Source organism: Rhipicephalus sanguineus, chromosome 5, assembly GCF_013339695.2.
Source record: "Rhipicephalus sanguineus isolate Rsan-2018 chromosome 5, BIME_Rsan_1.4, whole genome shotgun sequence".
Lineage (NCBI taxonomy): Eukaryota > Metazoa > Arthropoda > Arachnida > Ixodida > Ixodidae > Rhipicephalus > Rhipicephalus sanguineus.
This window is the reverse complement of record NC_051180.1, coordinates 8,271,447-8,297,918: the sequence shown is the minus strand read 5'-3', so window position 1 is coordinate 8,297,918 and position 26,472 is coordinate 8,271,447. Positions and strand designations below refer to the sequence as shown.

General features: G+C 48.1%; 1 protein-coding gene across 1 annotated transcript in view; it reads left to right on the top strand.

Annotated features, from left to right (window-relative positions):
• The window catches only part of LOC119393089 (rho guanine nucleotide exchange factor 11-like), a 180,554-nt gene that overhangs the window by 98,438 nt on the left and 55,644 nt on the right, over positions 1–26,472 (top strand). Inside the window, exons 16-19 of the mRNA XM_037659911.2 lie at positions 15,272–15,330; positions 16,156–16,230; positions 18,715–19,126; positions 22,523–22,648. Of these exons, the coding sequence (XP_037515839.2) occupies positions 15,272–15,330; positions 16,156–16,230; positions 18,715–19,126; positions 22,523–22,648 (672 nt within the window). The remainder of the gene's footprint in view (positions 1–15,271; positions 15,331–16,155; positions 16,231–18,714; positions 19,127–22,522; positions 22,649–26,472) is intronic.

The window sequence follows — 26,472 nt, the reverse complement described above, 5'->3', positions numbered from 1 at the left end:
GGTCGTAACGCAGTCGTTGGAGTCTGCTACTGTATTCGCGTCGACGCGGTAAGTAGCGCTCTTCCCGGTGTGGTGCAGAATGACCCTAATCTCATTTAAGTGCAGCCTTTAGCGCAAATCCCTCTGGTTGTGGGGTGGCGCAGTCGCCTGCATTAGCTAAGGTTTGCGCGTCGCCGGCAGCAAACTTTCACCCGGCCATATATGGCCGGGTGAAACTTGCTGCCGTTCCGTCACCTGGGATACTGAGTGCCGTGGGTGCGCCGAGGACACGCAGCCTCGGTTTCCTTTTCTGGGACTGCGCTCTGGTATATGCTTTCGGAATGGCTGCTGCGTCGAATACGGGAAATTTGAGTGACCGCTGTCGTTGTTGGAATTGCTCCTTGAGTATCATTACCTGTCTCATCTGAACTGCCCCATTCCATAGGCTCCATAACGTTAATATGATTATTCTTTGTGAACCTGTAAGTAACACGCTGCGCTTGCTACTTTCCTGTCGGGAAAAGGGGCAGGAGAACTAGGGACTCGTTTTTCGTTGGTCACATCCTGTAAAGGAAAGCATAGGGTAAAAGTATTCGTGGTTTTAATAATTATAGAGATGGTATAAACTAAAGAAAACGGCGAAACAAAAGAAAAGCCTTGTACCGCTGCGATCCACACTCGCTTCCGCATCATGTCCACATTGCGGCGGCCACTACGTAGTAATTGCTGCGCGAAAGAAAGCGTGGGTCGTGGTGACAGCTATTCCGTACGCGAGAAGTGTTGAGCCAGCGCCAATCATGGTCGTGGCGGTGGGCGCCCTTTTGATCTATGGCGCCACGTACATACCTATACGTGAACTTCTAGGCGCAAGCTTCTTACCACTAAATACTCGTAGTCAGCTGCCGCACTGTCTCCCTGGACGCCGCCATAATCCTCTCTGGGCTGCGCTAAATAGGCGTGACCCCCCCAAAAATGCACTGCCGAGGCTGTGACGTCAGCCTTTGTACTCCCGCGTGGAGCCCAGCATGGCGGCGTTTTTTTCTTTCCTGTGGAGACCGGAGAGGCCCCGCCCAGGTGAACGAAGCGCGGCAGCCGATCGCCTCCGGGGCGAAAGAAATAGTCCCGCTCATGCACTCGGCAGTGTTCTCCGAAGGCGATCACCGACAGTCAGGCTCATGACGTCACTCTGGAGGGCGCACTCATTGGCTTGTGTGCATCCGCCTTTGAGGAGGAAATGCCGCGGACTTCTAAAGTTGTATCCGTCTATAAATGTTTGAAAGGATTTGTTCCATACATCCGCCGTCATGACCTCGAGTGGCGCTGGCTAACTTCCCTTACGGATGCAATCATGTCCACCCGTGTGCATGGTTGGGCACTATAGCCCACATGAAGCCTTGGGTTTTAGGGACAGCACGGCAGAAGCCAGCACTGGAAATTTATACAGGTCCACGATAGAAATAAGTAAAAGACGCCTGGAAGATTGGTGGCGGAAAGGTAGGGAGAAATGACAAAAATAACTAGTTGGAGGTTGGAAACCAACAGGTAATGAAGGGACGTTAATTGTACTGTTTAAAGTGTATTATAATAATTATGATGTATTTGTGGAGAAAATAAAATGGAAGAAAAGGCAGCTTTTTGCCGGAAGGGACCGAACCCGCTACGAGAGGCGTTGACTAACACTTCCAGGTTTGCATGCACATAAATACCCGATAAAAGTAGACGAGAGGACGACCGCCGCCGTAGCTGAACTGGTAGAGCATCGGGCGCGTTATCCGAAGGTCCCTGCCGGCGGCAAGTTGTCTTTTCGTCCACTTTACTTTCTCCACATCTGTATCGCAATTACTACAACCCACTTAAAACAGTACAATTTGGCTTTCATTATGCTTGTGTCGAACAAAGAAGCGAGCCTTCAAACGTTCCCTTCTTTCATTAGGTTGGGCTGTCAGTTTATGAGCTTTCTTTGTAAAGGAAGAACTTTTCAATTGAGTTCGGTAAAGCATTAGGCGAATTAGAAGATAATAATAAAAAATTTTTTTTTTTCGAGCCTTGTGGCGCGCACGTCACCTCCCCGTTAAAAGGGGGCGCTCATAGCATCCATCCTTCGATGCATTGGTTAAAACTTTCAGACACTGATCTCCACTCTTGTACGCGTTCATAAAAAACCAAAAATATGGGCCTAGACGAACAACCTCTGCTGTGGGGTATCCCGAAGACAGCTTCGCACTAGTTGCGCCAAGCCTGAAGGAAGTTGGGTGGCCGTCCTTGTTTCTCATTCTCTGTTTTTTTATCTCTTTTTTGTCTCTCTTTCTATTTCCGTCTTTGTCTCTTTCGTTTCTTTCTTTCTTTCTCTGTTTATTTCTCGCTTGCTCTTTCTTTCTCTCTATATATTTTTTCTATCTCTTTCTAGTCTTGCTCTCTCTTTTTTTTTTTCTGTTTCTTTTGTCTGTTTCTGTATCTTTCTCTGTCTTTCTATCTTCTTCCCTTTCTCTTTCCTATCTTTCTTTCTCACTCTCTGTACTCGCCCAGCAGAGATATTGCATCCCACACCGGACAAATTGGCGCACGTGTTCTGGGAGCGAGGAAGAAGATGAAGAAGAGGAGAGTTCGTGCCGGTTCACGATTATCACAGTTTTCTGTTTGCTCTGCACCGCTGTTAAAACAGGTTCTTGGAATCGACTCCTGGTCACAGCATAGACTGGTAAAATTCTATGTGGCGTATGGCAGCGCACACCGGGCGAAAAGACGAACACGAAACAATAGGACAACACGAGCGCTGAACTTCAACAAAATGGCTGTGCTGTCCTTTTGTTTCGTGTCCTTTCACCGCGGGTGTACTCTGCCATCAGTGATGAACCAACTAGTCCACCAGCACATTTTAAGCAGGCAAAATTCTAGTTGCGTGGCAGAAACTACGTAGCTTCCCATAATATCAACTACCCCGTGCGTTTCTGCTGAAGTGTCCTGGGAAGCCACGCGCTTTGTAGTGCGATACAGCAATCGACAGTGTGACCAATCCCCCTCGTGGGTATATGAGCCAGTTTCTTTTAGGCGACAAAACAAAACAAAAAATTTACCAGAATGTTCAAGTGTGCCTCTGCCGTATAGAACCGAGAGTCGATTTTAATAACTAGTACTTTTTTTTTTTTTTTTGTTCGTCAGATACGATTTTCCCCCGCTTATATGCCATTCAGTTTCCGGGAATGTGAAGGTCTCATTACGTAAGTGAATCCCGCGTGGGCCTCCGGCCACCTTGGGAGGGGGCAACGGCGGCGCAGCGGGCGGTATAGATCGCTCGCGGTCTCCCCGGGCGACGACTCCGGTGAGGGAAGGTGGTGTCCCTCAGTGAGTTGGGGAACACGATGCCCGTCGGAGAGCCGGAGACGCTGCGCCGAGTCGCCATGCGCCGGACGCTCAGCCTGGTGAGCGCCGTGTCGTTTGTGCTCTATATAGCCTTTGCAAGCCACTTCCCGAGTGACAATAAGGCCATGCTGCAGAGCCCCACACTTGGCGCAAATCAGTGTCTCTCCTTGTGCTCTTCTTGTTCGCGACTGCAGCGACAGCCCCTGTTCAAGGGTTTTTCATCGCGTTCGCGAGAGCACTGTCGACCGACGAGAGCTCGCAGGGACCTCGGCTAACGCCAGCTAGAAATAGGGCATTGCCATGCGTTCTCTCGACGGGGAACGTGGAGGTCAGAATCGCGATAAACAGTTGGAAGCTGTAGCATCTTCTGCCTTGCTGTTGGTACCCGGCATGATCCACTCAGTTGCCATTCTTGTAGGAGCGGCAAGTTGGGCGGTAGTTGGGCATGGTGACTCGTGGACTACAGCAAAAAGACGTGACCAGCGCCTGTCTTTTTGCGCTAGGCAACGATCGAGTCGCCGTTCTTCCCACACCACTGAAACTCGGATCTTGATGAACGTACGGGAGTCATACGTACAGAGCACAGCCGGCTGAATGAATGGCTATAATTAAATCTGGTGCTAATGCACAATAAACTGACTGTATGAAACTTCGCAAAGTCCGAGCACTTAAATGATGGCAGAGCACTCTAATCTCAAGTACGGGCCGCTTGCTTTTGGTGTGTTTCGTATCGCGTACAGCCACGAGCAAATGTATGCTGATTAAAATCGAATGGTCTTGCATGTTTAAGTTCGCATGTTCGACCAATGCAATGTGTTGAGGCATCCATATTTACAGCGCGAGACGACACCACAGAGCGCCATACTGACAACTGAAATTTTATTCAAACCAGCAAGCTTTCCATATACCCACAGGTGGCCAGAAAAAAAAAAAAAAACGTACCAGAAACATGCGTGGACGGAACAACAGTACTGGCAGAAAACCGACATGCGTCAAATTTCACAATCCAGGTACTTGATTTCTTTTTGGGACAGTGCAACTGAGGGTGCGCTCATACACATGTCCTGCTCTCTTGCAATCACATGTGCTTCCTATATTTCTCTTGCTGGGCATCACGGTGCTTACCTATATGACATTGCAGTCTGGGTGCATTGGTTCACGGGATTCGCTGTCATTTTCTTCTGATAGGCAATCTCCGCATTGTTTGGCGACAAGTGGATACGCGTGGCACATTGTGCTTATATTATCTTTGGTACAAACATCGTCAAGTTTGTCCTACGTTCTGCTTTCCACACGACAACGGCAGGGACACTGTTTTCGCACTCGACAAACTGTTTGACATGCAGTGGTTAGCCATTCATACGATTAACCTTCTGGCACATGCTAGGCAATTTTTTCGGCGCCGAAAAAAATGGCCCTTTGTAACTCTCCTGGAATGCATGCCTATATACTGCAAGTATACAGTTGCAAAATGCCCACTATGCCATAATTAGTCATGGCGCAAATTAGCCAAGTACAGAACACGTGTCCGTAAGGCAATACTCGCAGCTGCACGCTTAGTTGACATGACAGCCAAACTTACAGCACTGCACGCAGCAAGGAATTTACAATTGTGTTTCAAAGACTGCTAGAAATCGCTTACTCTTCCCGACTATGTATAGGCGGAGGAACACGGCCATTGGTCAATTTGAGCATTCGTGCGCCTCGTGATCACTCCGAAAGTGAGCCGACGTGTTCGAGGAAAGTGGTCACGAGGCGCGCTTCTTTGCCATCCTTCCCTGTGTAGCTTTCAGCACGCTCGTCGGTACGAAAGGAGAGCAGCAGGCCAGAGCGCGCAAGCTCAGGCCGACCTTCTAGTAAATTCTCCCTCTCAAAGCGCCTCAAGCGTGCGACGAATCGCTCGTACTTGACGGATTCTAAACAAGTGCTTGCGGCAATCGATTCGTGAGGCGATAAACTCCGAAGTCATTCGATCATCACTCGGGAAAAGTGTTGCGGGGCCCCATGCCGTAATGCTCCGCGCAGTCAACTTGGCCGCCTGTCCACGTGAGCATATCGTTTCCGATACTCCGGCATACGCGGTGGTCTTTGCCGGGACGATGGCTGCGACGTGTTATGACGCTTCTTCCATAGACACGTTTCCCCATTCCGTGAGTGTTGTTATCTGAATAGAAAGGCAACGTGCATGCCCACAGTTCCGCCGCTGACTTCGTTACTGCGATGTCAGCTTTGTGAAATTTTTTTGTGAAATTTGTCTGGTTGGGCCTACACGTGCCGCCACCATGCCGGCCGATCACTGCTACGCCCCCGGTATTACACGATCCTATGTCACGCAAAGCGACGCTGTCGCCGATAAGGCTTTTCCCGCAGTTTCCAAGTTTGACCGATTACATTCAGTTTTGGTCATATGTTGCACGTCAGCCACGCTCGTTGCCGCAGATGGTGTCGCCCCAGTTCGTCCTCACGTAATGATTCCGCATTAATCTGGCCGGCGTGTTTACGTGACCGTGTGCGGCCACCGTGATGCCGGAGGGCGTATCCTCCCCGAACGACGGAGCACGCCATTAGGGGCGGGGCTCGTCGTGAATAAAACGCGTCGCCCTCGCAGTGCGACCGCGCTGTCGTCTCCGGAGACTTGCAAGCAGGGCCCACTTTTCGAACACCCTTTGACGCACCACCATCACATACAGTCGAACATCGATAGTTTTCAACATGAACCAACTGGTCTGCACATGAGCTCCAGCGGTCCTGCCCAGCTTGTGATGGCGGTAGCTATAACGTAGTAATCTCTGGTAGCAGCCGCGGTATCGCAGCGTTTGTTGGCTCTTTCCCGCCTTCCTTCTAAAACAGGGAGAGGGCGCGTCCTGTTTTAGGGTCGGGGGGGGGGGGGGGCTGAAAAGGAGAACACTGACGCTTCACCCGACGTTGCAGAAATCATATATTTTTAGTATGCCTACGTTGCCGAAAATGATCGTGTGCCCGACAGTGCAGTCGCCTTATCCGTTATCCTGCTGCCCACTATATCTTTCGGAGCATCGTGTGGTAGCCGTTGCGCCGTTTTCCAATAGTTGTGAGGAATAATACACTGCAGTATTTGCCTGCTTTAGACAAGTTTCCACAGCGTGATAATGATTTTCTTGTCTGGTCACTTGCCGCCCGTATAGCTTCGCCATCGCTGCACGGTATCGCTGACACCGGCACAGCAGGCGGTCGTCGTTAAATAGATTACAGCGCAATCCTTGCGGTGTGTATAAGGGCGGGGACATGTAAACAAGGCACAACCCTTTTCCGCATGTGGTGGGCGTCCCCTTTTATTGTTCACCTAAATGGGCGTGCTTTGCAGCGCGCGGTTGTCTCTTTCTTCGCCCACCACGACTTCGTATTAGCAGGTATTATAGTAATGCGGTTGGCGTAACATGAGCTCTAAGAAAGAGCATAAACACAAAGAGCGGACGCTTGTTCGAGCCTCGTTTGCCCTTTGTGTGTATGTGCTTATTTGGAACGGCGCACCGAAGCTTGATGTCGGCAACGTTACCACGCAAATGGCACTCGGAGTGAACGCACGCTTTGCGTATTCACACCGTGAACTTGCTGCGACTGCCTTTCTCAACCAAAAAGCGAAGCCGGCGTTGAGGCGGCTGTATACTTTGCAACGCGGACTTGTCTGCCAGAGGTCAGCGATATAGGTTGTGAAGTCGATTAAAAGTATTCGACATTTGGTTGCGCCTGTCTTCGCGAGCGCTGTTCCCATTTGCCACGGGGCGCCAGGCATCGCCGTCTCTGCCTGCGTGTTGACATATTGTCACGCTGTGGTGTCCTTTGCTCGAACAACGTTACATGCTATTGGCCGCGAGATCGACCTATGGGTAAATTACGAACATCTGGGTGGCAGCCCCGTCGCCGCCTTAGTGTGGATAGGAGGTCGGGGCCGCGTATACAAATGCACACAGCGGCGCTTCGTTGTGAGTGATTTTAGCCAATTACCTGCGAATAAAATGTGTTGACTGCAGCTTACTGGTAATATATACGCTCTTCATTGTTGAATTTATGGACGACGATCATCCAACGTTACTATTACTAGTGAGAGAAGCGGAATCTGCCGGTGAAAGGGATGCTCGCCCTAGATGTGAGCGGCGCGCAAGACGTTTCTTGCTGTTTTCTCTGCACGTGTTTAGCTTGCGTTGTGTGTACTGCGCACTGCTGTAGCACGACTGAACTACTCAAGTATTTACTTGTTCATTTGTATGCCAGTCCATATTCTTGTGCACTGAGTTCAACAGCACTGTTCGCGCGAATACGCCTACGCATTTTTTTTTTATTGTTCAGTTCTCAATGAAATGTAGGATAGTCGATAAGTTTAGCCAGGAAAGCTACGTGGTCGACAGCGCTTTAGCGCCACGGAGACGTTCAACGCGTACGCACTTGTTCTTGCTCAAGTAACAGAATAAAAAGGTAAGAGTTCAGCACAGAGCTTTCATCGAATGATTACGTGCACGACAGTGATGCAACAATGGTCCGGTTGTTTTATGGAATAAGTGTTTTTTTTTTTTTCAGACTAATAGTGTCCGCTGCCTTCCATCAATTTATAACAACTCCATACAATTAAACGCTTAAGTTAAAGTAAAAAAAAAGGATGAGGTTTTGCATGAAATTATACGACATAAATGTAAGGCACGCCGTCGAAATTACGAACATCTGGGTTCGTCAAAGCGCGCCAAAATCTAAGCACACGGGTGGTTCTCCATAAATTTCGCCCCAAGTTAAAATTGCCCGTGGTAACTCCGTTTTATCGCTGACGTGTCATTCCATTCTCTGTTCTTTTTTTTTTTTAGGGGACAGTTTCAGTACCGATGTGTCAGACTTTACTTGATAGAAATATTTCGCTGTAGTGGGGCCACGACTGTACAATAAAAGGACATCTTAAGCACAACTAAAGCTCAACGCATAACCGATGAACTACAGTGCCGCAGTTATACACCTAACAACGCGAAAGTGCATGGCCTAGAGCCTCGTTTTTGTTTACCACCGAGTCGGTAAAACGCTGCATTCACACATTATTTAATGCTCCTCATGTTTGGGACTATGCCAAGTGCACTTTACGATGTGCTTGAACCAGAAAGCGGCACCAACACTGAAATGATTATGGCGAACGAAGGGCAGCCCTCTCAAAAGTCGCACTCACTGATCTTATTACAATGCGTATGCAGCCGAGCAAGCCCATTTGCTTCTGTACACCATGTTAGGTATACGTACAAGCAGTTAAACTCGCGCTAACATAACAGAACAAACCGCCTTTTGAGAACGTGCATGACGTACGCGTACATGCAAACACGACGTGGCCAGCAGACGACACAGCAAGCAATCCACACTAGGCGCGTCAGTAGCCGCCAGGCGGCGACTCCGCTCGATCTGCGCCGACGCCGGAAGTGGGTTTATGCACGACGATTGGCACAGTTACCTAAGTATCGCTCATGGAGGAAGGACAAGCCAAGGATAGGCCCTGACGTCACTCTGTGTGACGCCTCGGTGAAGCCGGTCATATTGACTGGGCAAGGGTTGCAATGTCAGCGAAACATCTGAGAAGCCTTGATGTAGCGCGAAACTACATACGGACACGAGTGTCCTTATGTGCCTTCTCGTGTCCGTGTGTCGTTTCGCGCTACATCAAAGCTGTTCGTATTGACTGGGCAAATTCCCCGCTCTTGTTTTAGATCTGAAAACCATGTGAGCGGCGCGGCGTTCCAAAACCAACGAAAGACGCTGGGCCACCGCGATACCGTCGGCAAAATCATTTCGTGCGAATATTCTGCCCTTGCAATCAAAGAAGTTTACGATGAATATTGTAAGTTATGTAGTAAGATCTTGCTTTTATTAGCTTATGTGAAAATTAAAGGACCCCTCACAGCGAAATATTTGTTTGGGACCTTTTTGCTGTAATTTATAGCTTTGTGTCTGGTAATCCCTAAATTGAATCGCAAATGCTCTTACGTATCGTATAATTAATGCTAGCGTAGTTAATTGTGGCGATTTTAGCGTCACTTCGAAACGCCCGCCTAAAAACCATGAGAAACTAGCGCCCCATGCGGGGGAGCGCCATATAACGTGCGCTCAAGCCGTGGTGACGTTGAAAGCGCAGTTCTCAAATCGCGGCCCCGCGTGCGGTATACATTGAAACGATGTGGGTGCCTCGGTATGAGTTAAAGGGACACTGAAGAGAAACAATGAATTGGTTTAGATTGATAAAGTGTGCTCGGAGAACTCTTGTGTAGTTTATTTCACCACCATAGGTTTATTGTTAGAGGAGAAAACCAAGTTCAAAAGTTTCATTTTTAAATTTCGCGCCGAACTTTGTAATTCGTAACGTAAAAGACTTCAAAGAGCATTTAACGCATTTTGGCGCCACTGGCTCGACGAAATTTCCACAAAATCGTTATGTCAAGTCTCTGGCCCGCTCAGAAGACAATGTACTTCGATTTAACCTACTAGGAACTACGTAGGCCCAAGCAGGCGCCATCAAAAATATGTGACGTCACGGCAAATGGTGCCGGAATTCCAAGGTGGCGTCGCCACCTGTATTTTCTTTTCGCGCGTTTTCTCGCTTATTAAACGTCTTCTCGCTGCAAGCGTGGTGTTTTTGGTATCGTGGAAGACTACTTTACTAATGCGAGAAAAATCGTTTTGCTCTTTAGTGTCCCTTTAAAGGGCCCCTGACAGCCGATTTTTTGTTTGTGACATTTATGTTGTAATAAGTAGGCCTATGTCTTGTAATCACGGAATGACACCGTAAATCCTCCAACGTGATGTCCTAGCAGCGTTAATTATGGTCATTTTTAGCGTAGGTTCAAAACGCGCGCCGAAAGAGGATAAGAAACTAGCGCCGCGCCGCGGCGGTCGCGCCTCGGGGCACGAGTGATGATGTGCGCTCAGTATTGGGTGACGTCAGCCACGCGCTTGTTGAACTGCCAGTTGGAGAACACACACACGGAGAGCTCACGCTGCCTGCCGACCCGTACCGAAGAAGGAGACGGTGGAAGGAGCAAAGAGCAAACATGTTTCGCAATATACCACAGTGCACCGCGCATATTTCTGTCTGTGACGTCGACAACACTTGCTTTACCTCTGCAACGTCACAAGGGGCCTACGTCTACGTCATACTAGTGGTTATGTTGATACGGTACGAAGAACTTTATTTAAAGATCCGGAGAAGTGCCACCCCTTAGGGTGACACCATGGGCCGCTCCCACGTGGGGACAGTTAGACCTAGCCTAACCGCCGCAAGAGCTCGGAATATCAGCATCAACTTTGGGCTGTCCAGAGAGCCAGTGGTTATGTTGATAAGAGTTCAAAATTCAGATGAGCACTCAGGCTTACTTTAAAACGAAATTAAAATATCTTAAAGGCAACGCTCGTCACTCATAATCGGTCAGAAGTGTCCCCGTATGCAGGACTATCAAACAACACAAGCATCTCGAGTTTCCAAATTTGGTGTCAGGGGTCCTTTAAACCTGTTAAGCGCGTGTCCCCTCACGAAAACTACCTCGAGAGCAGCCCGACAACAGATCGAGAGGGGTGCGGCACAATAGTGTCTTTTAGCAAATTACGGAAATACGGTACGCAAATACGGTAAGGCAGTACGGTACCGCTCCTCCTTTTCTGGTCATTGAGCGGCCAAAGCACAACCAGCGGGGAAGGAGGAACGCTACCGTATTTGCGTACCGTATTTCCGTAACTTGCTAAAAGACTGTAATAGCCCTTGCCGTGTGTGCGCCCCGCAAACCTTCTGTGACGTCCACAATATTTGCTTTACTCGTGGAACGTCACGCGGGGCCTCGATCTACGTTATACCAGTGGCGATGTCGCGAGGTGCTGCCAACTCGGATGAGCACTCACGCTTACTTTAAAACCAAATAAAAATATCTTATAGGCAACCTTGGCCTCTGACAATCGGTCAGAAGTGCCCACGCACACAGGAAAGTCAAACAACACAAACATCTCGAGGTTTCAATTTCGGTGTCAGGGGTTCTTTAAAGTGCTTTATGCGCGTTGTGCCCTAATGCCGAGAGTAAACTACTCGGAGCGAGCATCGTAAGCTACATAGAGAAGGTATTTTAATAGGCACAAGCAAGTTGTTATTGTAAACATATATAACAAGGAAATATAGATTGACATCCGTATTTCGCCTTGCGTGGCACGAAAATTTCGTCCGCTTTGACAAGCAGGAACACTGCACAACTTTCACTGACCTGCAACACGTTTATCGGGCAGATTCTGTAGCACAGTGGTTTCGTTCTGTCATGCTGCCTTAGCATGATTTAGCTGAGCACAGTGGCGTAGCCAGGGGATGGCACACCGGGCACGTGCTTCCCCCCTCCCCTCGAAAATTCTTAATTTTTTTTTCTGCTATGGGATACGGAGCACAAAATGACACTCTACCACGCCTGCACGGCCCCCACTTCCGATCAAGGAGGTCTGCCTACGCCCCTGCCTGAGCTCCACTGTAAATGTACCCAGGATCCGCCGCACGGTGCGTAGATACGCGCTCGTTCCACGCATTCTTGTTCAGATCCCCTGGCTACAACAACCGGCTGGAGGACACTGCAGAGCTAGCAGTGCGGCACAAGGAATGGATACTGTCGAGCACGTGCGGGCCGCCACGGTTCAGTACGAGGTCTACGGAAGCGCACATGCCGCCGCCGTTACGCACCACGCCGCGCCACGCAACCATAGCAACGCTGTCATTGCGCCCAGTGCATATGACCGCTAAGACGTCATTTCTCCATACTTTTCTCCCGTCGCGCAGACTCCTCAGTTTCTTCCTTCCTCCACGGTATCGCTACCTCGTCAGCGACAGTTAGCTCGGTTAGTCACAACGACATAGGGCTGACGCGCTGGAGTTTTGAGTACTGTGGCGGAGCCTGGTGGCGTGCGCCGAAGTTGCTTGGGTAGTCAAAAATGGACGCCGACCGGCGAGTTACGCAGTTCTCAGTTGCTTTGAGCGTTTTACTTAATTTTGCGCCTAGTCTTGCAGGCTCAAAAAGTGCTTAAAACGTACGCAGGAACTTGTCCGCTATGCCTGCAGAGTCTGACATGTTTGACGAGCGATCCCTGCTTCAACAAACCGTGCCGAAAGCAGGTGGTCTGGGCGACGGCTCTGAGCAGCGCGCGGTCCCGAAGCGCGGTCGCCGCCGTTATTGTTGCGTGTTTAATTGCCTCGAACATGGGGGTAAGGATCCTAATGTGCGGTTTTACTGGTTCCCCTGAGAGCCGTACGAAGTGGAGCGACGGAACCGCTGGATACGTGCCGTCCGACGTGTGAAGTGAGTACGCGAGCAAAACGTGCTTTGCAACGTAACGTGCTGATTACTTTTCGTACGCGCGTGCACTCGTTTATATATGTATATATTCCCTGTGTGGAGTCCAGACGGCACGCCGTGGCTGCCGACGGCGATCACGAGGATATGCAGCCGGCATTTAGTGCGAAACGAGAAAAACGATGCCATGAGTCACCCTGCGTATGTGCCTACGATTTTTCCGGCAGCTTACAGCCGGCTGCTTCCAGCGGCCGGCTGTAAACATTGCGCGCCGTCGCTTCTCGACCGCCACCGCACGCTGACAGAATTTGACGAATTCTCTAGAAGCAAATGTTGAAAATTACGACCGTGCATGGGGAAAAAGTGTGTTTGCGACTGAATGCGGCAGAAAACGGCACACGACGCGAATGCGCTCATTCGGGCCGCCGACGGCTAGCCTTCGTCACTGGACCTTTCTTGATTCCGTTTCGTCGTGTAATGCAAATCATGTCGGCTTTCTTAACAGCAATCTTTTCGTTTATGCACTGTCGTTAATCGCGCGAGCATGCCTCGTAAAACTTAACTCGAGTTCAACGTCGTATGAGATTCGCTGCACTTGCGAGTTGCAGCGCGCCGAAATGGTTCCTTCAATCTCCTGCACGTCGTAAACATACTTGACGTTGACGAGCTTCTTGCGTTTACGCAGATTGCTTGGCCTGAAGAACTCAGCCACGCCAGAAACTGGCCGAGATCCAAAGCGCAGTACAACCGACAGCGGCGGCTCCATTGCGCATCTGAGCTTAGTGCTGCATGCGGCCGCCAGTCTGACTACTCGAAACCAAATAACTTGTCGTAGGGGGCGCTTTTTAGCACAGTTTTCGCAGCGCCGCCTGGGCAGCCAGTAAGGCCTATACGCCGTGCCGTTTCGCGGTTCTCACTATTTTGCCAGCGTCACTACAGCCAGAGCCAGACGCGGGATAATCACGTGACCTGAGCAGAAACGGCGTGGGTAGAGCGGCAAGTCGCTGTCGGCCCTGCACTGACTGTGGAAGTAGTGATGCTGGCGAAGCTTCACGCGGCGTTGGTTACTGCCCCCGTCCAGGGAATCGCATCTCGCGCTGTCCCTGTTCGCTTCGCATCCGTTGTCTCTCTGGTCACCACGTGCCGTCGTTTCCCGCGCGGTAATCACTACGGGTGCGCATCACGGCAGCCTCCTTCCACGAGGTTCATGGGAGAGGAGGTCAAGTTTGAGAAGCCGCGCTTCCCCCGTCGGACCCGTAGGGGCGGCAGCACTGTGCACTTGCGCATGCACTGTCGCTGCGCAGCCGAACCTGGCGAAAGGAGCGGCTGGCGCGCGTCCAGGGCGCGCTATTTGGGGCGCGACCTTGGGCTTGCATGGCGCGGGTCCACGGCGGCCCCAGTGCCGCGATGCCGTCGCGACGCGCCGAGCGGCCACCCGCCGGCCGACGCGTCCTCTCGGACACCAGGCACAACAAGGTAAAGCCGCACTTCGGCATAGTGTGTAACTACTACTTTAGGGGCCGGTAGCGTCGCCAGCAATTTTTACATTGGGGGGGTTCAGCCATACTTTGTGTATGTTCGTGCGTACGTTTGTGTGTGTGCCTGCATATATCCACATGCAAAACTGAAATATTTCGGGGGAGGTTTGAACCCTCCTCAACCTCCCACTTGTCTAAGCCAGTGTTAGTTTAGGGGCTACAACCCGCCGCGCTGTTTGGGGCATCCTCAGCCACGCTTCCACACAGACATTCCATCGTCAGTGAGTGGCTCCATAGAATAGTGCTTCACACAGGTAGAGCCCCAGCAGTAGGCCCACTGCTTCATTTTCTGGTGGTCCGAACGACACCTTGCCCGCATTGTCAATTGGGTCAGGTGACCACGAACTGTGGATGATGAAAGTGACATAAAATTGAACAGAAGGTGCTTCTGTAATATTTTGTGCTTTATTGCATTTCAGGTGTTTCTTCTCTTGCCTTAGAGCTGGTGGATAAGAGGAATAGCAACTCATTTTGTAATCCTATTTAGGTTTCCTTGTCAAAAAAATGCTTTTGCTAACATTACTTGTTTGTCTTCTCATCACTTCAGGCCTCCATCCTCCTTTGAACTTGCTTCACAATGCTCATGGTCATTTTTGCTATGAGGCTTCTGTACTTTCTGAGCCCGCTTGGAAAATTATTTCCATGCAGTGAAAAAACGTGTAAAGAACTACTTGTAAGATGGTGCAGTGTACCCATGAGTGCCGCAGAAGGTCTTGAAGCTTTTGTTAGTTTCCTAAAAAATCATGGGTGTGCTTAGTAGAGTTGTGGCCGATTAAAAAAAAAAACGGTGCATTGTTTCCGCCTCCTCCTGCCATTTTTCTGTTGATGTCTTATTCATGGGAAATTATGAATTTCAGTGTTAGCATGTATGGAGTCTAGAAATTTGAGGGCTGTCAGTGAGCTGCAGTGACACATTTCACAGCTGTTGCTAAACAGGCTTGTAACAGTCTTTAAGTTATGACCAACCACTGGCGTAGCCAGGAAGGCAGTTGTATGGTCCCCCCCCCAATCAATTTCTGGCTATGCCCATGATTACAACGAATGTCAAATGAAGTTCACAGCAGCTGGCTCTATTTTGTGCAGAGAGAAACACGGCCATCTTATCGGAAGCGTAGCGACCCCAACATCCCAAGGTCCAAGAGGTGAGTGTACACACCACTGTTTCATTCTTGGACTAACTTGGTGTGCTATGGTACAGATGATATGTCAGTGCAAATGTAGTAGCACAACAGCTGGTCGAAATTTGAATGCATATGATACTTTTTCTGGAATTCTGTGACATGTACATGTTATTGAAGGCATTTTCCGTGGGCTGTGTTTGGTAAAGGAAGGTCGTATAGAGTGCGCATAATAGAAATTGCAAGAAAGAGATAAAGTATAGGAAATGTTCGGACAATTACCTTGGACATGTGTAGTCATGGTAGAATGAGTGGGTGCCCTCTGGTGACAAATAACTTGAACTAAAAAATTTGATGTATGATTTGGTGTGGAGGTACGTTGTATAATTTGAAAAGCTGTTAAACCATATGATTTAACTTTTAAAAACTCTATACACGTACATCAGACAGCAAGAGTGTGGAACTTGCAACTTTCCTCGTTACTTCATCACTTGGCCCAGAATTGAGGCAAGTTGTATGGCAAGGCATTGAACCTTGAAGTTGAAGGCTGATTGCATTAACTGTTACAAATGGTGTTTTTATTTTCCCCCGCTAATCCTGTGCTTTGAAAACATGCAGTTGTGGATACAGCTTGCCGGAAATGAGATGGATTTTAAGCTGCAGGTGACTTCCTGTATAGCCTGTTACATTTGTGTCGTTGAGTGAATTTCTGCCATTATTTAGTTAGCTGCATTGCCACAGCAGGTGAACCAGCTCATTATATGCTGACATCATACAAGCAGAGTTGCATGCAGGTGGCTGCATTTGATCTTGTGCGTGTGAACACAGTGTTTGATTTTCTTTATGCAGCGATGTGGACGTTGATGACAAGCCAACCAACCTCAACAACTCTGGCAGTTCTTCCAACTCCAGCCTTTCTACCAGGTAAGCGTCCTCCTACCGGCTCTGCACACTACATGTGATGTGCTGCAGTTTTGTAGATTGTGGGTACATTGCTATTATTCCCAATTCAGCAGTTTTATGCCATGGGCAGGAAACCACTGAAGTTGCTAGGGGTGGCTATATTAAAATGTCATTGTAATGCACCTGTGTTAACCTGAATTATTTGAACTAGTAGGTCCTAGCAAAGAACCTTAAAGGGGTCCTGCAACACTTTTTGAGCATGGTCAAAAAGCGTGGTAGTCGAGGCTCCCGAGAACATGCGAGCCAAATATTATAGCGAAACGTGCGAGTCAAATATTATAGCGAAACGTGCGGCCTGGAATTTACAATAAATTCTCAAAGTCAACTGAAAATCGCTCCCTCTTCTCTCGACAAATGATGTATTAGTCCGCAAAATATGACGCGATTGTCGGCAGTTCCACCATTGGCTGATGTTATAATCACGATAACACCCTCATTATTACCTTCGTTGTTAATTTTGAGTTCAATAAGTATATAATATGTATGTTTATATTGTGTTATGCCGTTAAAACACCTAACAAACATTAATATTAGCACTTCCGGTCTCACCGACAGCTCGTCTGCTCGTAGTTGCGTGGTTGCGTTTTCTTCACCATGCGCAGTGCCAAAATGGTGAATATTTCTGTGCTTTTGACCATCGCCGGTTGCCGTTGAGAGTAGCAGCCGTTCTAGTATTGTCTCGTCAGCTGGAAACTGCATTGTCGGCACGTTCTCACGACCGACCGAGGCAGGGGTGCAGCATTTCTCCGATAACATTGGTGGTGCCGGCTAGTTGAGGATACCTGTGTTCGCTGTATGGCGAGAGTCCCGTTCACTGTCTGTTCAGTATGTCATCGAGCCGTACCTCGGCGTATCCTCCCCGTAGTCTCACGTTCCTGAGAAACCGTGACACAGCAACCAAGCAGACTCGCATTTTCACGGTAGCTGCAGACAACCGGGGGATGGGTCCGCGTCGGCCCGATGCCCCACGATCCTTTCTTCTAGTCTTCAATTCTTTGTTCTCAGCCCGCACTCACTGCGTGCCCGCGTTCGAAAAGCAAACAGCATCGAAGTGACCACCTACCGGCTAAAATGCTGTCAGTCGAGTACCCCCGCTGGGAGAAGGGTGCAGGCAGCTTTGCCGTGTTGAATACGATTCAAGCACGAGCAGTGCAACGAGGCGGTGTATCGGGAGTGTGGGTCGAAACCCATCTCAGCTGTCATTCGTTCCGAATGCGCACGCAGGTTTGCATCCATGGTTGGCAGAGCGATGAAAATACTACAGCAGTTCGAGGTGCACACCCAACATTACCAAACCAACTCGCAGTTTTCAAGCACACGCGATACACGGTGCGATGGGCTCCGCTCGACGATGACCACGCAAGCCGACCGGAAGTGGCACCACAGACCACGTGGTTGTGCCCAGACGCCAGAGGGAAAAAAATGAAGAAAAAAAATTCCGCCAGCGGCTGACGTAACTCTTGGGCGGAGCCTCGCACCTCCGCGCTCCCTCCCTCCACGCCCTGCGCAGCTTTCCGCGCGCGCGCTGGTGGCGTTGAGCAGAGGGAGAAAGCTGCGGAACGTGGTTTCTATAATTTGGTAACACCACTTAGACTTGACGGATTCGAAAAATTTTTGCGGCATATGACTCATGAAGAGTCACCACCTGCGAGTAACTGACACGAGCAACACGTGGAGGAAGCGTTGCTCGGTCATTGGCTGCGTACTAGCTAGGACTCACCTTTACCGAGGGGCTGTATTTGAGTCTAGCTTAATTGCAGGGCATCTAGCTGAGAAACTGCACTTGCAGCTAGACAGTAGGTAAATGGATGAAAAATCCTGTGGAACCTAAACGAGAGCAAAAGACACAATGGCTGTGTGTTTGCTGCTACAGCTGTGCCTCAGTTGTAATAGGGTCCTATGAAACACTGTTGGTAAGATTTTCTCTTTTTCTTTGGCAGCGCTGCCAGATCACAATCCAAAGCACTCCACATTTAGTGAAAAGTCATTAGTAGATGATGATGACTAAATTACGTTGCCATATTTTTATTACATTTAATTGTTCCTATATGCGTGCTTTAATAATTTGTAATCTGTATTACCACTTGTAATTCAATTGAAGCTCAAAATGTAGGAGAACCTTCAGTTTCCAAAACAGTGTGTCGGATCTTGCGATTATTCTACAAAGAAGCAGCCTTGACACACCGTGATGGCTTCCTTGTAAGCTCTTCAGTATGTCTTCAGGAGTAGCAACAAAAGTGGGTGCATATACATTCCCCTTGGGCTTGAATAGGAGTGAGACACTAGCTCAGGAAATTTACTCTAGCAAGTTGGTGGCCATTTTAGTTTCTAAATATGGCACTAGGGCTCCAAGAACGTGAATTGCAGTGAATAGAAGTTATTTAACATTGCAAGCAGCTGGCCAAATTGCTGCTTGAATGACGAGGGTGGCGCATCTGCCAGCAGGAGCTTGGAGAGCCCGAGTCAGTCCTGGGAGGCGGTGCATCGCGGTGAAGTGCCCACACTTGGTCCATTGGATGACTCTGACCTGGAGTGGGACCTGGAGCCACCGGACTGGCAGGCTGCACTGGGCCGTGAGGCCCTGCGACAGCTCAAACCCAAGGAGAAGAAGCGACAGGATGTCCTTAACGAGCTCTTCCACACAGAACGGTCGCACGTGCGTACGCTCAAGGTGCTTGAGCGCATCTTTCGGCGACCCTTGCAGCAGCAGGAGCTGCTGGCTCCTGAGCTGCTGCAGCGGCTCTTCCCCAACCTGGACGAGCTGCTGCGCATCCATCAAGGCTTCAGCAGCCTCATGAAGCGGCGGCGGGCTCAGGAGCCACTCATAGGCGACATCGGTCCCATGATGCTTGCCATGGTTGGTGTTGTCTGCAGCAGAAAACCTCGAAATAGTTGGGAAATTTACACGTCTGGCAAAGTCTGGGAATTATCATGGAGTTTTTGAAAACCTGGTCGGGTCACGGAAACTGACCGATGGCAGCCTGCAAAACCATCACTGAAACAATGTTTAGCGTTGATCAATGCTTATAAGGTCGCTTCTTCGGCTGCAACCACAGTGAATAGCTAAGCAGAAGCGCAGAAAGAAAAAACGTAACTGTTGCTTATGCAGATCGCACAGCATATCTGAATTCCTAAGCATGATGTTACTCATGTCGATATATTAGTGCTTGTCTGTCTTGGCCACGATCTTGGCTTGGCACGAAGGCATTCTGGTTAGGCCAGAAACATTATCAGCAGAGGCTTGCCAAGACAGGTCAAGCTCATTCATTACAATGCAACGGCAGACGTTCTCAGCTCTGCACTCATCGCTGGTAGCTCATTTCAAGGGTAGCATGGCATAACTGCACCTAAATGTCAGTTATTTGTTTCTAGAGATTGCAGAATTAAATCTCGTTTTTTTGTGTGTCTTCTCCATAGGATAGCATGTAAATGATGGAAACACGCCAGCCTCCGGGATTCCTGCAAAAAATACCGGTGGTTGCTGTCACAGCTAGTTGGTGGGTCACACGCATAGTCGTAGCTCTGAACATGCTTATGGGCCTGCAAGCAGAGAGGGCAAGCCGTTCATATGTGCAAGTGTGCTCGACCGGCACTGCACAAGTGCAATAGCTAAACTTGCTGGGAAATACTGTGGGTCAAGGTCTGTACAAGGGCTCTTAAAGAACTGCTGCTATTTGTGGAGGTTGTACTTTGCCTTTCACATGGCAATTCCTCTGTGCAGCAGGGATTTTCAATAAACAAGGAATGTAACAGTGTGTTTGATTGGGCTGGTTAGTGCATAATGAAAGGGAATGTCTTGCGGAAAATGTGAAAGGAGAGTTGCTCATGACACAATGGTTAGTCTATGATGGAAGTGTCTGCAGCTGGTCATGGTGCAGAAGTTGACGTTGCGGACAATATGATTGACATGGTTCCTGGTGCTAATTAGGATCAGATGGATGGAAGAATTGCAGAAAAAGAAGCAGAAACAGTTGGACTTGTTGGATATTGAAAAAAAGGGGAGAACTGCTGCTCTTATAAGAGAGCTTGAATTGAAGACACAAGAACTCGTTAAAGATGCGCAGTTTCAGGTTCCTATGCTGCAGTGAGATATTGAGTCTCTGAAAGAGTAAATTCACTGCCAATGCAAATAAACCAGTTCTCCTGTTTGTAGATGCACAGGAGTTATTGTGTCTTTTAATAGTGTTATTTAAGTGTAAAAGAATCCTTTTAGCCAAGGGAACGTAATAAACCAGCATGGTTTGCAGCTTATGCAAGTGCCCCAACTTTCTTTCTTAGTCTTTTTTTTTTTCCCACTCTGGGCACATTTCCAGTTTTCTAAGCAGACTTACTAGTCAGGGAATACGCTTAAAATCATCAGGGAAAACCTGGAAAAGTTGGGGAATTTGATAAAAAAACATCAAATTGGCAGGCACCCTGGCACTATTCAGGGCAGCCACAGTGCAGGCCTGTAGCCAGGAATTTTTTTGGGGGAGAGGAATTTTTTTGGGGGGGAGGACCCAATAAAGGACAGCCTGCTTTGGCCAAGGATCAGACTTTACTTTTTAGTGTGGCTGTTTGGGCTTCCTGGTACAGCGTATTGGTGAAATGCAGGGCATAACCCAGGGACAGAAGAGAGAGGACAGACAAGCACTTGTGTTGGTGTTTTAAAAAGCTTTTCCATTGTGGCATGAAGTGCTAAACACATGCTATGGTTGATGGTGACAGAAAGGCGCTATTTATGCAGTAGTAATAAGGGGCACTGCTTAAGGCCTGCTCACTCATTTAAGTGGTTGCATGTTAACATCAATTTGGCCACTTTAGCGGCTTTGTAACTTCAATGTGATAAAAACAATGCAACATGTTTTTACTGATTAAGCTCTAATGTGTGCTTGACTTTAATTCTGGGGAGTTTAAAGAAAATCGAAGGTGGCCTTTTTTTTTTTAAATGGTTTTCAATATAGTATTGCGTTTTTAGAGGCATGCCCTTACTGAAAGGGGCTCTGCAACACTTTTTCAGCATGGTCAGAAAATGATGCCGATCGGTAGTCGAGGCTCCCGAGAACACGCGAGCCAAACATTATAGTGCAGCACGCGGCCTGGAATTTCAAATTAATGCTCAGTCAGCTAGAAATCGTTCCCTCTTCTCTCGACAAATAATGCCATAAGCCCAAAGTCCACGGCCATTGGCTGATTTGAACATTGTGAGCTGCATAGTTACTGTGGCCGCCACGGGATGCCGCCACACGTGCTCGCGCACACACTCAAGATCACACTGAAAGTAAGCCACGTGTTTGAAGAAAAAAAAAAAGTGCTCCAGTTCATGATGCACGCTGACGAAGGGACGCATCTTCTTGCCCCCTCGTCATCCCCCTCCCTGCCCAGCTTTCAGCGCACTTGCTCGTATGAAAGGAGAAAGCGCTTGAAGCGTGCGAAAAGTCCCTGTAACTCCGCTTGTACTTGACGAATTCCAAAAAATTATTGCCGCAGTCAACTCATGGGGCTCTTTTAATGAAGCCATTCGACAATTACTTGTAAAAGTGTTGCAGGGCCCCTTTAAGCATTTTTGGTTTGCATTTGACAGCATTCTCAGCTATCATATTTGTCACAATTTTGTTGTGGCAATTTTGTCACTTGTTAACCTAATGTGTGGCAGTGCACTGGGAAATTTTGAAAATTCTGACTATTATAGAGGTGCACAGAAAAAAATCTGGAATTTAAACATTGTTGAACAATTTTCCATATTTGCAATTTTTTTTCTTCAAGAAGGAGTCCCGAGAATGCAAGGTAACAACACTTTGTAAATTCACGCTATTCATAGTACGTCAAGAGAAATTTTGAGACCCACAGCTACAATAGTCTTTTTGTAGGATCTCGTCAAAATCCCATCTTTGCGCAATTCACAAAAAGTGGTTCTGGCTCAGTGAAGAATTCGAATTTTTTGGCAAAGGCAAAATTTTTTTTTCACAACACTAAGGGTGGTGTCATGGCCCTGGGGACTTGAACAGCAAAATATATTTTCTCCAGCAAAATCACTGAGGGTCAATGGACATGCACCGACATTCTTAACCGAGTTCACCCAAGAGTTACTTCTGTACATTTGGCTAATAAGTATTTATGACTTATCTTCTTTTGCATAGCTTAACCTAATTTGTAAGTTGTGTCAGTGGGAGTGACAGCTTAGGATGTTTTGATGAGTAGCATTGGTATGGCTGCAACAGGCCTTGCATGTGCACCTGTTTTTTTAGTGAGTGATGATGAATGGTCAATGCAGCTGGATGGTGAGTCTGGCGAACGACTCCAGCAGGCAGTGGCCACTTTTTGCCAGCATCAGTCTCTAGCCCTGGAGGCCCTGAAGGCGCGGCAGAAGAAGGATCAGAAGCTGGCACAGTTCCTTACCGTGAGTTGCCTAATACATTTTGCATCAGCATTGCAAAACACTGGTGGACAGTAAGTAAGGTAAAAAGTTGGGCGAGTTGGTATTTGTTCATGATGACTGACGGGCGCGAGAAAAGCGTGTCGTCCCGTGTACTTCTTTTCGTTGTGTGCCGTTTTCTCGCGCCCCTCAGTCATCATGAACTGGTGGACAGGATAACACCCAGAGTCAATGGCCAATTTTCTGTATGCTCGCTTTTTCTGACATGCATAAATTCCACCCACTGTCTGCCCTCAGTAAAAGCTCATCGATATTTTAGCACTGTAAATTTTGTCTGGTGGCTTCTCCCAGAAAGGTTTTCTCTGAGTACACTGACTTCTTTCGTGAAATCGGTATTGCGCGCTCGTCTCTTTTTTTTTTTTTTCGTGGTAGCTGATTGAAGTGAAGTGCAAGCGGCTGTGAAATTTTTTTCTTTGTTCCAGCGAAATGCCTCAAAAACTATTGCGATATTAAATACTGTTTACAAGGACACTGCGGTGGGAAAAACTTACTGTACTGGTAATTGCATACTGCAATCACGTTTTTTAACATGAAGGGTAACTGCATCCCTCAACTCAGTGTCGCCAATGCCACAAAAAGCTGCAAAATATCTTCTGTTTAATTGGTAAGCAGAGAAACCGGTCAACATATTATTCCAACTTTTGAATGAGTGGAGCACTGCTTATATGGATAAACACCGGAATTCCATGAAAACATCATGGCTTCATCGACGAACACTGCATGATGACTTATCAGCAATAACCGTATTATAATAAGCACCGTCAGCTATCTCCTCAGTAGTGTGTGTGGCATAGCGAAGCCGTAAGCGTACTGCACGCTTGCATTAAACAACAATCCAGATGCAGAATAATGCAATTCGCTGCTGTCTCCTTGTGCAGCTCTGCTAAGTGCACCATCGAGATGCATTGTTTGCAGAAACAAAAGCAGCTTAGTTGCTACTAAAAACACTTGCACGGCAAATACATATGAGTGCAGTATGGCAAGTACCCAGGCAGGGACGGCTTGAGTTTTAGTAGGCGATATGCTGCCCACAACTAGCCAGGTGCAATTGGCTCCTTGCGACAGCGAATACCATGCTTCAGTGAAGCACTGGAGGTTTTCGTTCAGCAGCATATGCATGTGTTCGCTGTGTAAATGCACACATATGCATCAGGGAGAGCTGGTACGGGTTGCTTGCTTTGCCACCACAAGTCTTTAGAATACTAGTTCTACATTTCGTTAGTAAGCATGTCAAAATTTGCCAGCTGAAGAAGGTGAGAGTGGGATAGTGCAAGTAATCTTCCATAAAAGCACAGACAAATCTCAAGGGAGAAAAAAAATTCCAGCTCGCTCACATGACCTGGCAATAAGGGAGAACGGCACCACAGAGGGGCGCTGCGGTGCCGGGTGCTGCCGCCGTATGGAGAAAAAACTCGTAACGGGACTGTACACATTTCCACTCCCCTTCACGCCGCCTGGAGTTCCCTGTAAGCGGCATGCACACTGCACATGTTTTTGCTGGTTTCGTGCCTCGCGAGTTGTTTTAAGATCCGCGTGACTGAGGACTCCTTTCATAGCTGCAATTTGGCGAAAGGGCAGCGTCTGCACAGCCTTATAGGAGATGCTGAGCAGGCAATAGCAGACAACATCGTCCTGGTCTGAGCGAAGTGCTTTTTGCATAACAAAATATTTGTGGCACAACTGAAAACAAGGAATGAAAACGAGAGCTAACAGGATTGTGCAATTTCCCACAAAATACATCTGCTACAAATTCGTGTCGCCTCTCTTGGCGACCATGCATTTCCGTCGGCACTGCATAAGTAGACAAGATAAATCACTGCACAACACAGATATGACATGTACACAACACGCCTTTCGCTAGTACATCCCCTATGATATAGAATAGTGGCAGCAGTGTAAATACAGGGTGGCAGGGAGTCGACTGACATTTTTCAACTAGTCATATATTATATACACAAGTGGAAAAAAAAATAGGTGTCTATAAATAGGACCGAGTATGTCATTTATTTACCACCAATTGCAAGGTCATTTCTTGAAAAATACATCTGGAAGATGGCCTCCTTTTACATCAATGCATTGTTGCAAACGCTTGTTGAAGTCGCACACGCGCTTCCGTGGGTCCTCGTCAATGACTGCAACTTCGTCATCAACTTGAAATGTGGAAGTTGGCTCCGTGCCACACTGTATATAGCTTTGTAAATTTCATTACTGGTTAAAAGACAGAAGTTGAACGCACTATAGTAATTTCTGCTTCAGTGCTGGTGCAACCAAGACGTGTATTTGTATCACCCAGTAACTCAAATGATCAGTGCAGTTGTGAAGCAGGAATGAACTCTGGCTATGTTCACTGCTTCGTGTTGACTTCCTCTGCACGCGTGAACTCCGACCACGCACTGCTAGTGCATGCAACAAAATTTGTTTACCTTGTTCAGCGCACTCAGTAATCCATGCCTGTCATCTGCATTTTTGGTGTCGTCTGTTTGCGAATCAGCAGCATTTTATGGGTGGAATCAACCCCTTCCTGTGTTTACAGTGCCGTTATGGCACTTAACAACGCAGCAGTAAGGACCAGTCCTCCATCGGGGTGACATCACAGAACAAGAGGCGTTTCACGTGCAGCACGAGCTTTGCAAGTGCGTGGGAACTAAGGGGAGTGGAGGGGTCATACCCAGCAGATTCACCTCGGTTTCTCTGGTAGGGGAATGGCAAGAGCTGGCGTCGGCGGAGAAACTCAAGTCATTCTCCCCTACACCCCACGATGGCTATACCAAGGGGCATCTTAAAACTAGTAGACTCCCGTTAAGACGAACTCGAAGGGACCGCGGTCATCTGTTCGTCTTATCAGGAGTTCGGCTTGTCAGAAGTGCCCCCAAAAAGAGAGATGCTAACATGCCAAGTGCATCCAAATATGTTACTTGAAAACACTGAATGGAGTAGACTTACAATGGGGGCGAGACGACAAGGAAAAGCATTTATTTGGCTCATTAGATAAACGCTATGCCCTCACGCAGAGTATTTACACGAATTGTACGAGCACCTGATTTGGCGGGTTCAAAAATAAAAAAATTCATGTAGATACTGCTACCACATTTTAATGATAAAACTGTAGCACGCTCCTATGTTGACGATTACAAAAAAAAAGAGAGAGAGAGAGAGAGAGAAGCACAAGTTTCCTCCAAATAATGTAAATTTATTGTCCTGGCAGTTCCTTTTCTTCTGTGAGCCTGTTTTGCTGGCTCTAAGATCACTTCTGGATAGGCCTCGGTCACGTGCTGTTGCCTTTACAAAGGCATGATACGCTGTGTTGCTTAAGAAAGTCTGGCAAGGTGTTCTTAGAGGTCAAGATATTTTCTCGTTTTCGGCCCGTAGTAACTTTTCCTGATCGACGTGCAGCTGAAAATATCCCATTGCGCTACTCACGGTCACAAGCCTCGCGCACACGAAAAAGACACGACGCAGCTATATTCATTGTACAAAATAGCCTTCCCTTGTCGTGCACTTCCATAATCAAAATGGCTCATCACAATTTGCACTTCACTGGGAACAGATACAACGTGCACAAGTCCTACACGAACCAACACTACAGTGTACTAGAAGGGGGCAGTGGAACAAACGAAGCGGCCGCACCGCATCTCGGGTGATGCTCCGATGGGCGATCGTAGCGGCGGTGCTGTAGTCACTGTACTGAAGCCACTGAAGCTGTGGAGAGCGTCTGCACATGGCGCGCGCGCGTCGCAGCCTACGAAAGCATGTAATTGCGCGTTTTGAGCGCGTTTAATACATTACTG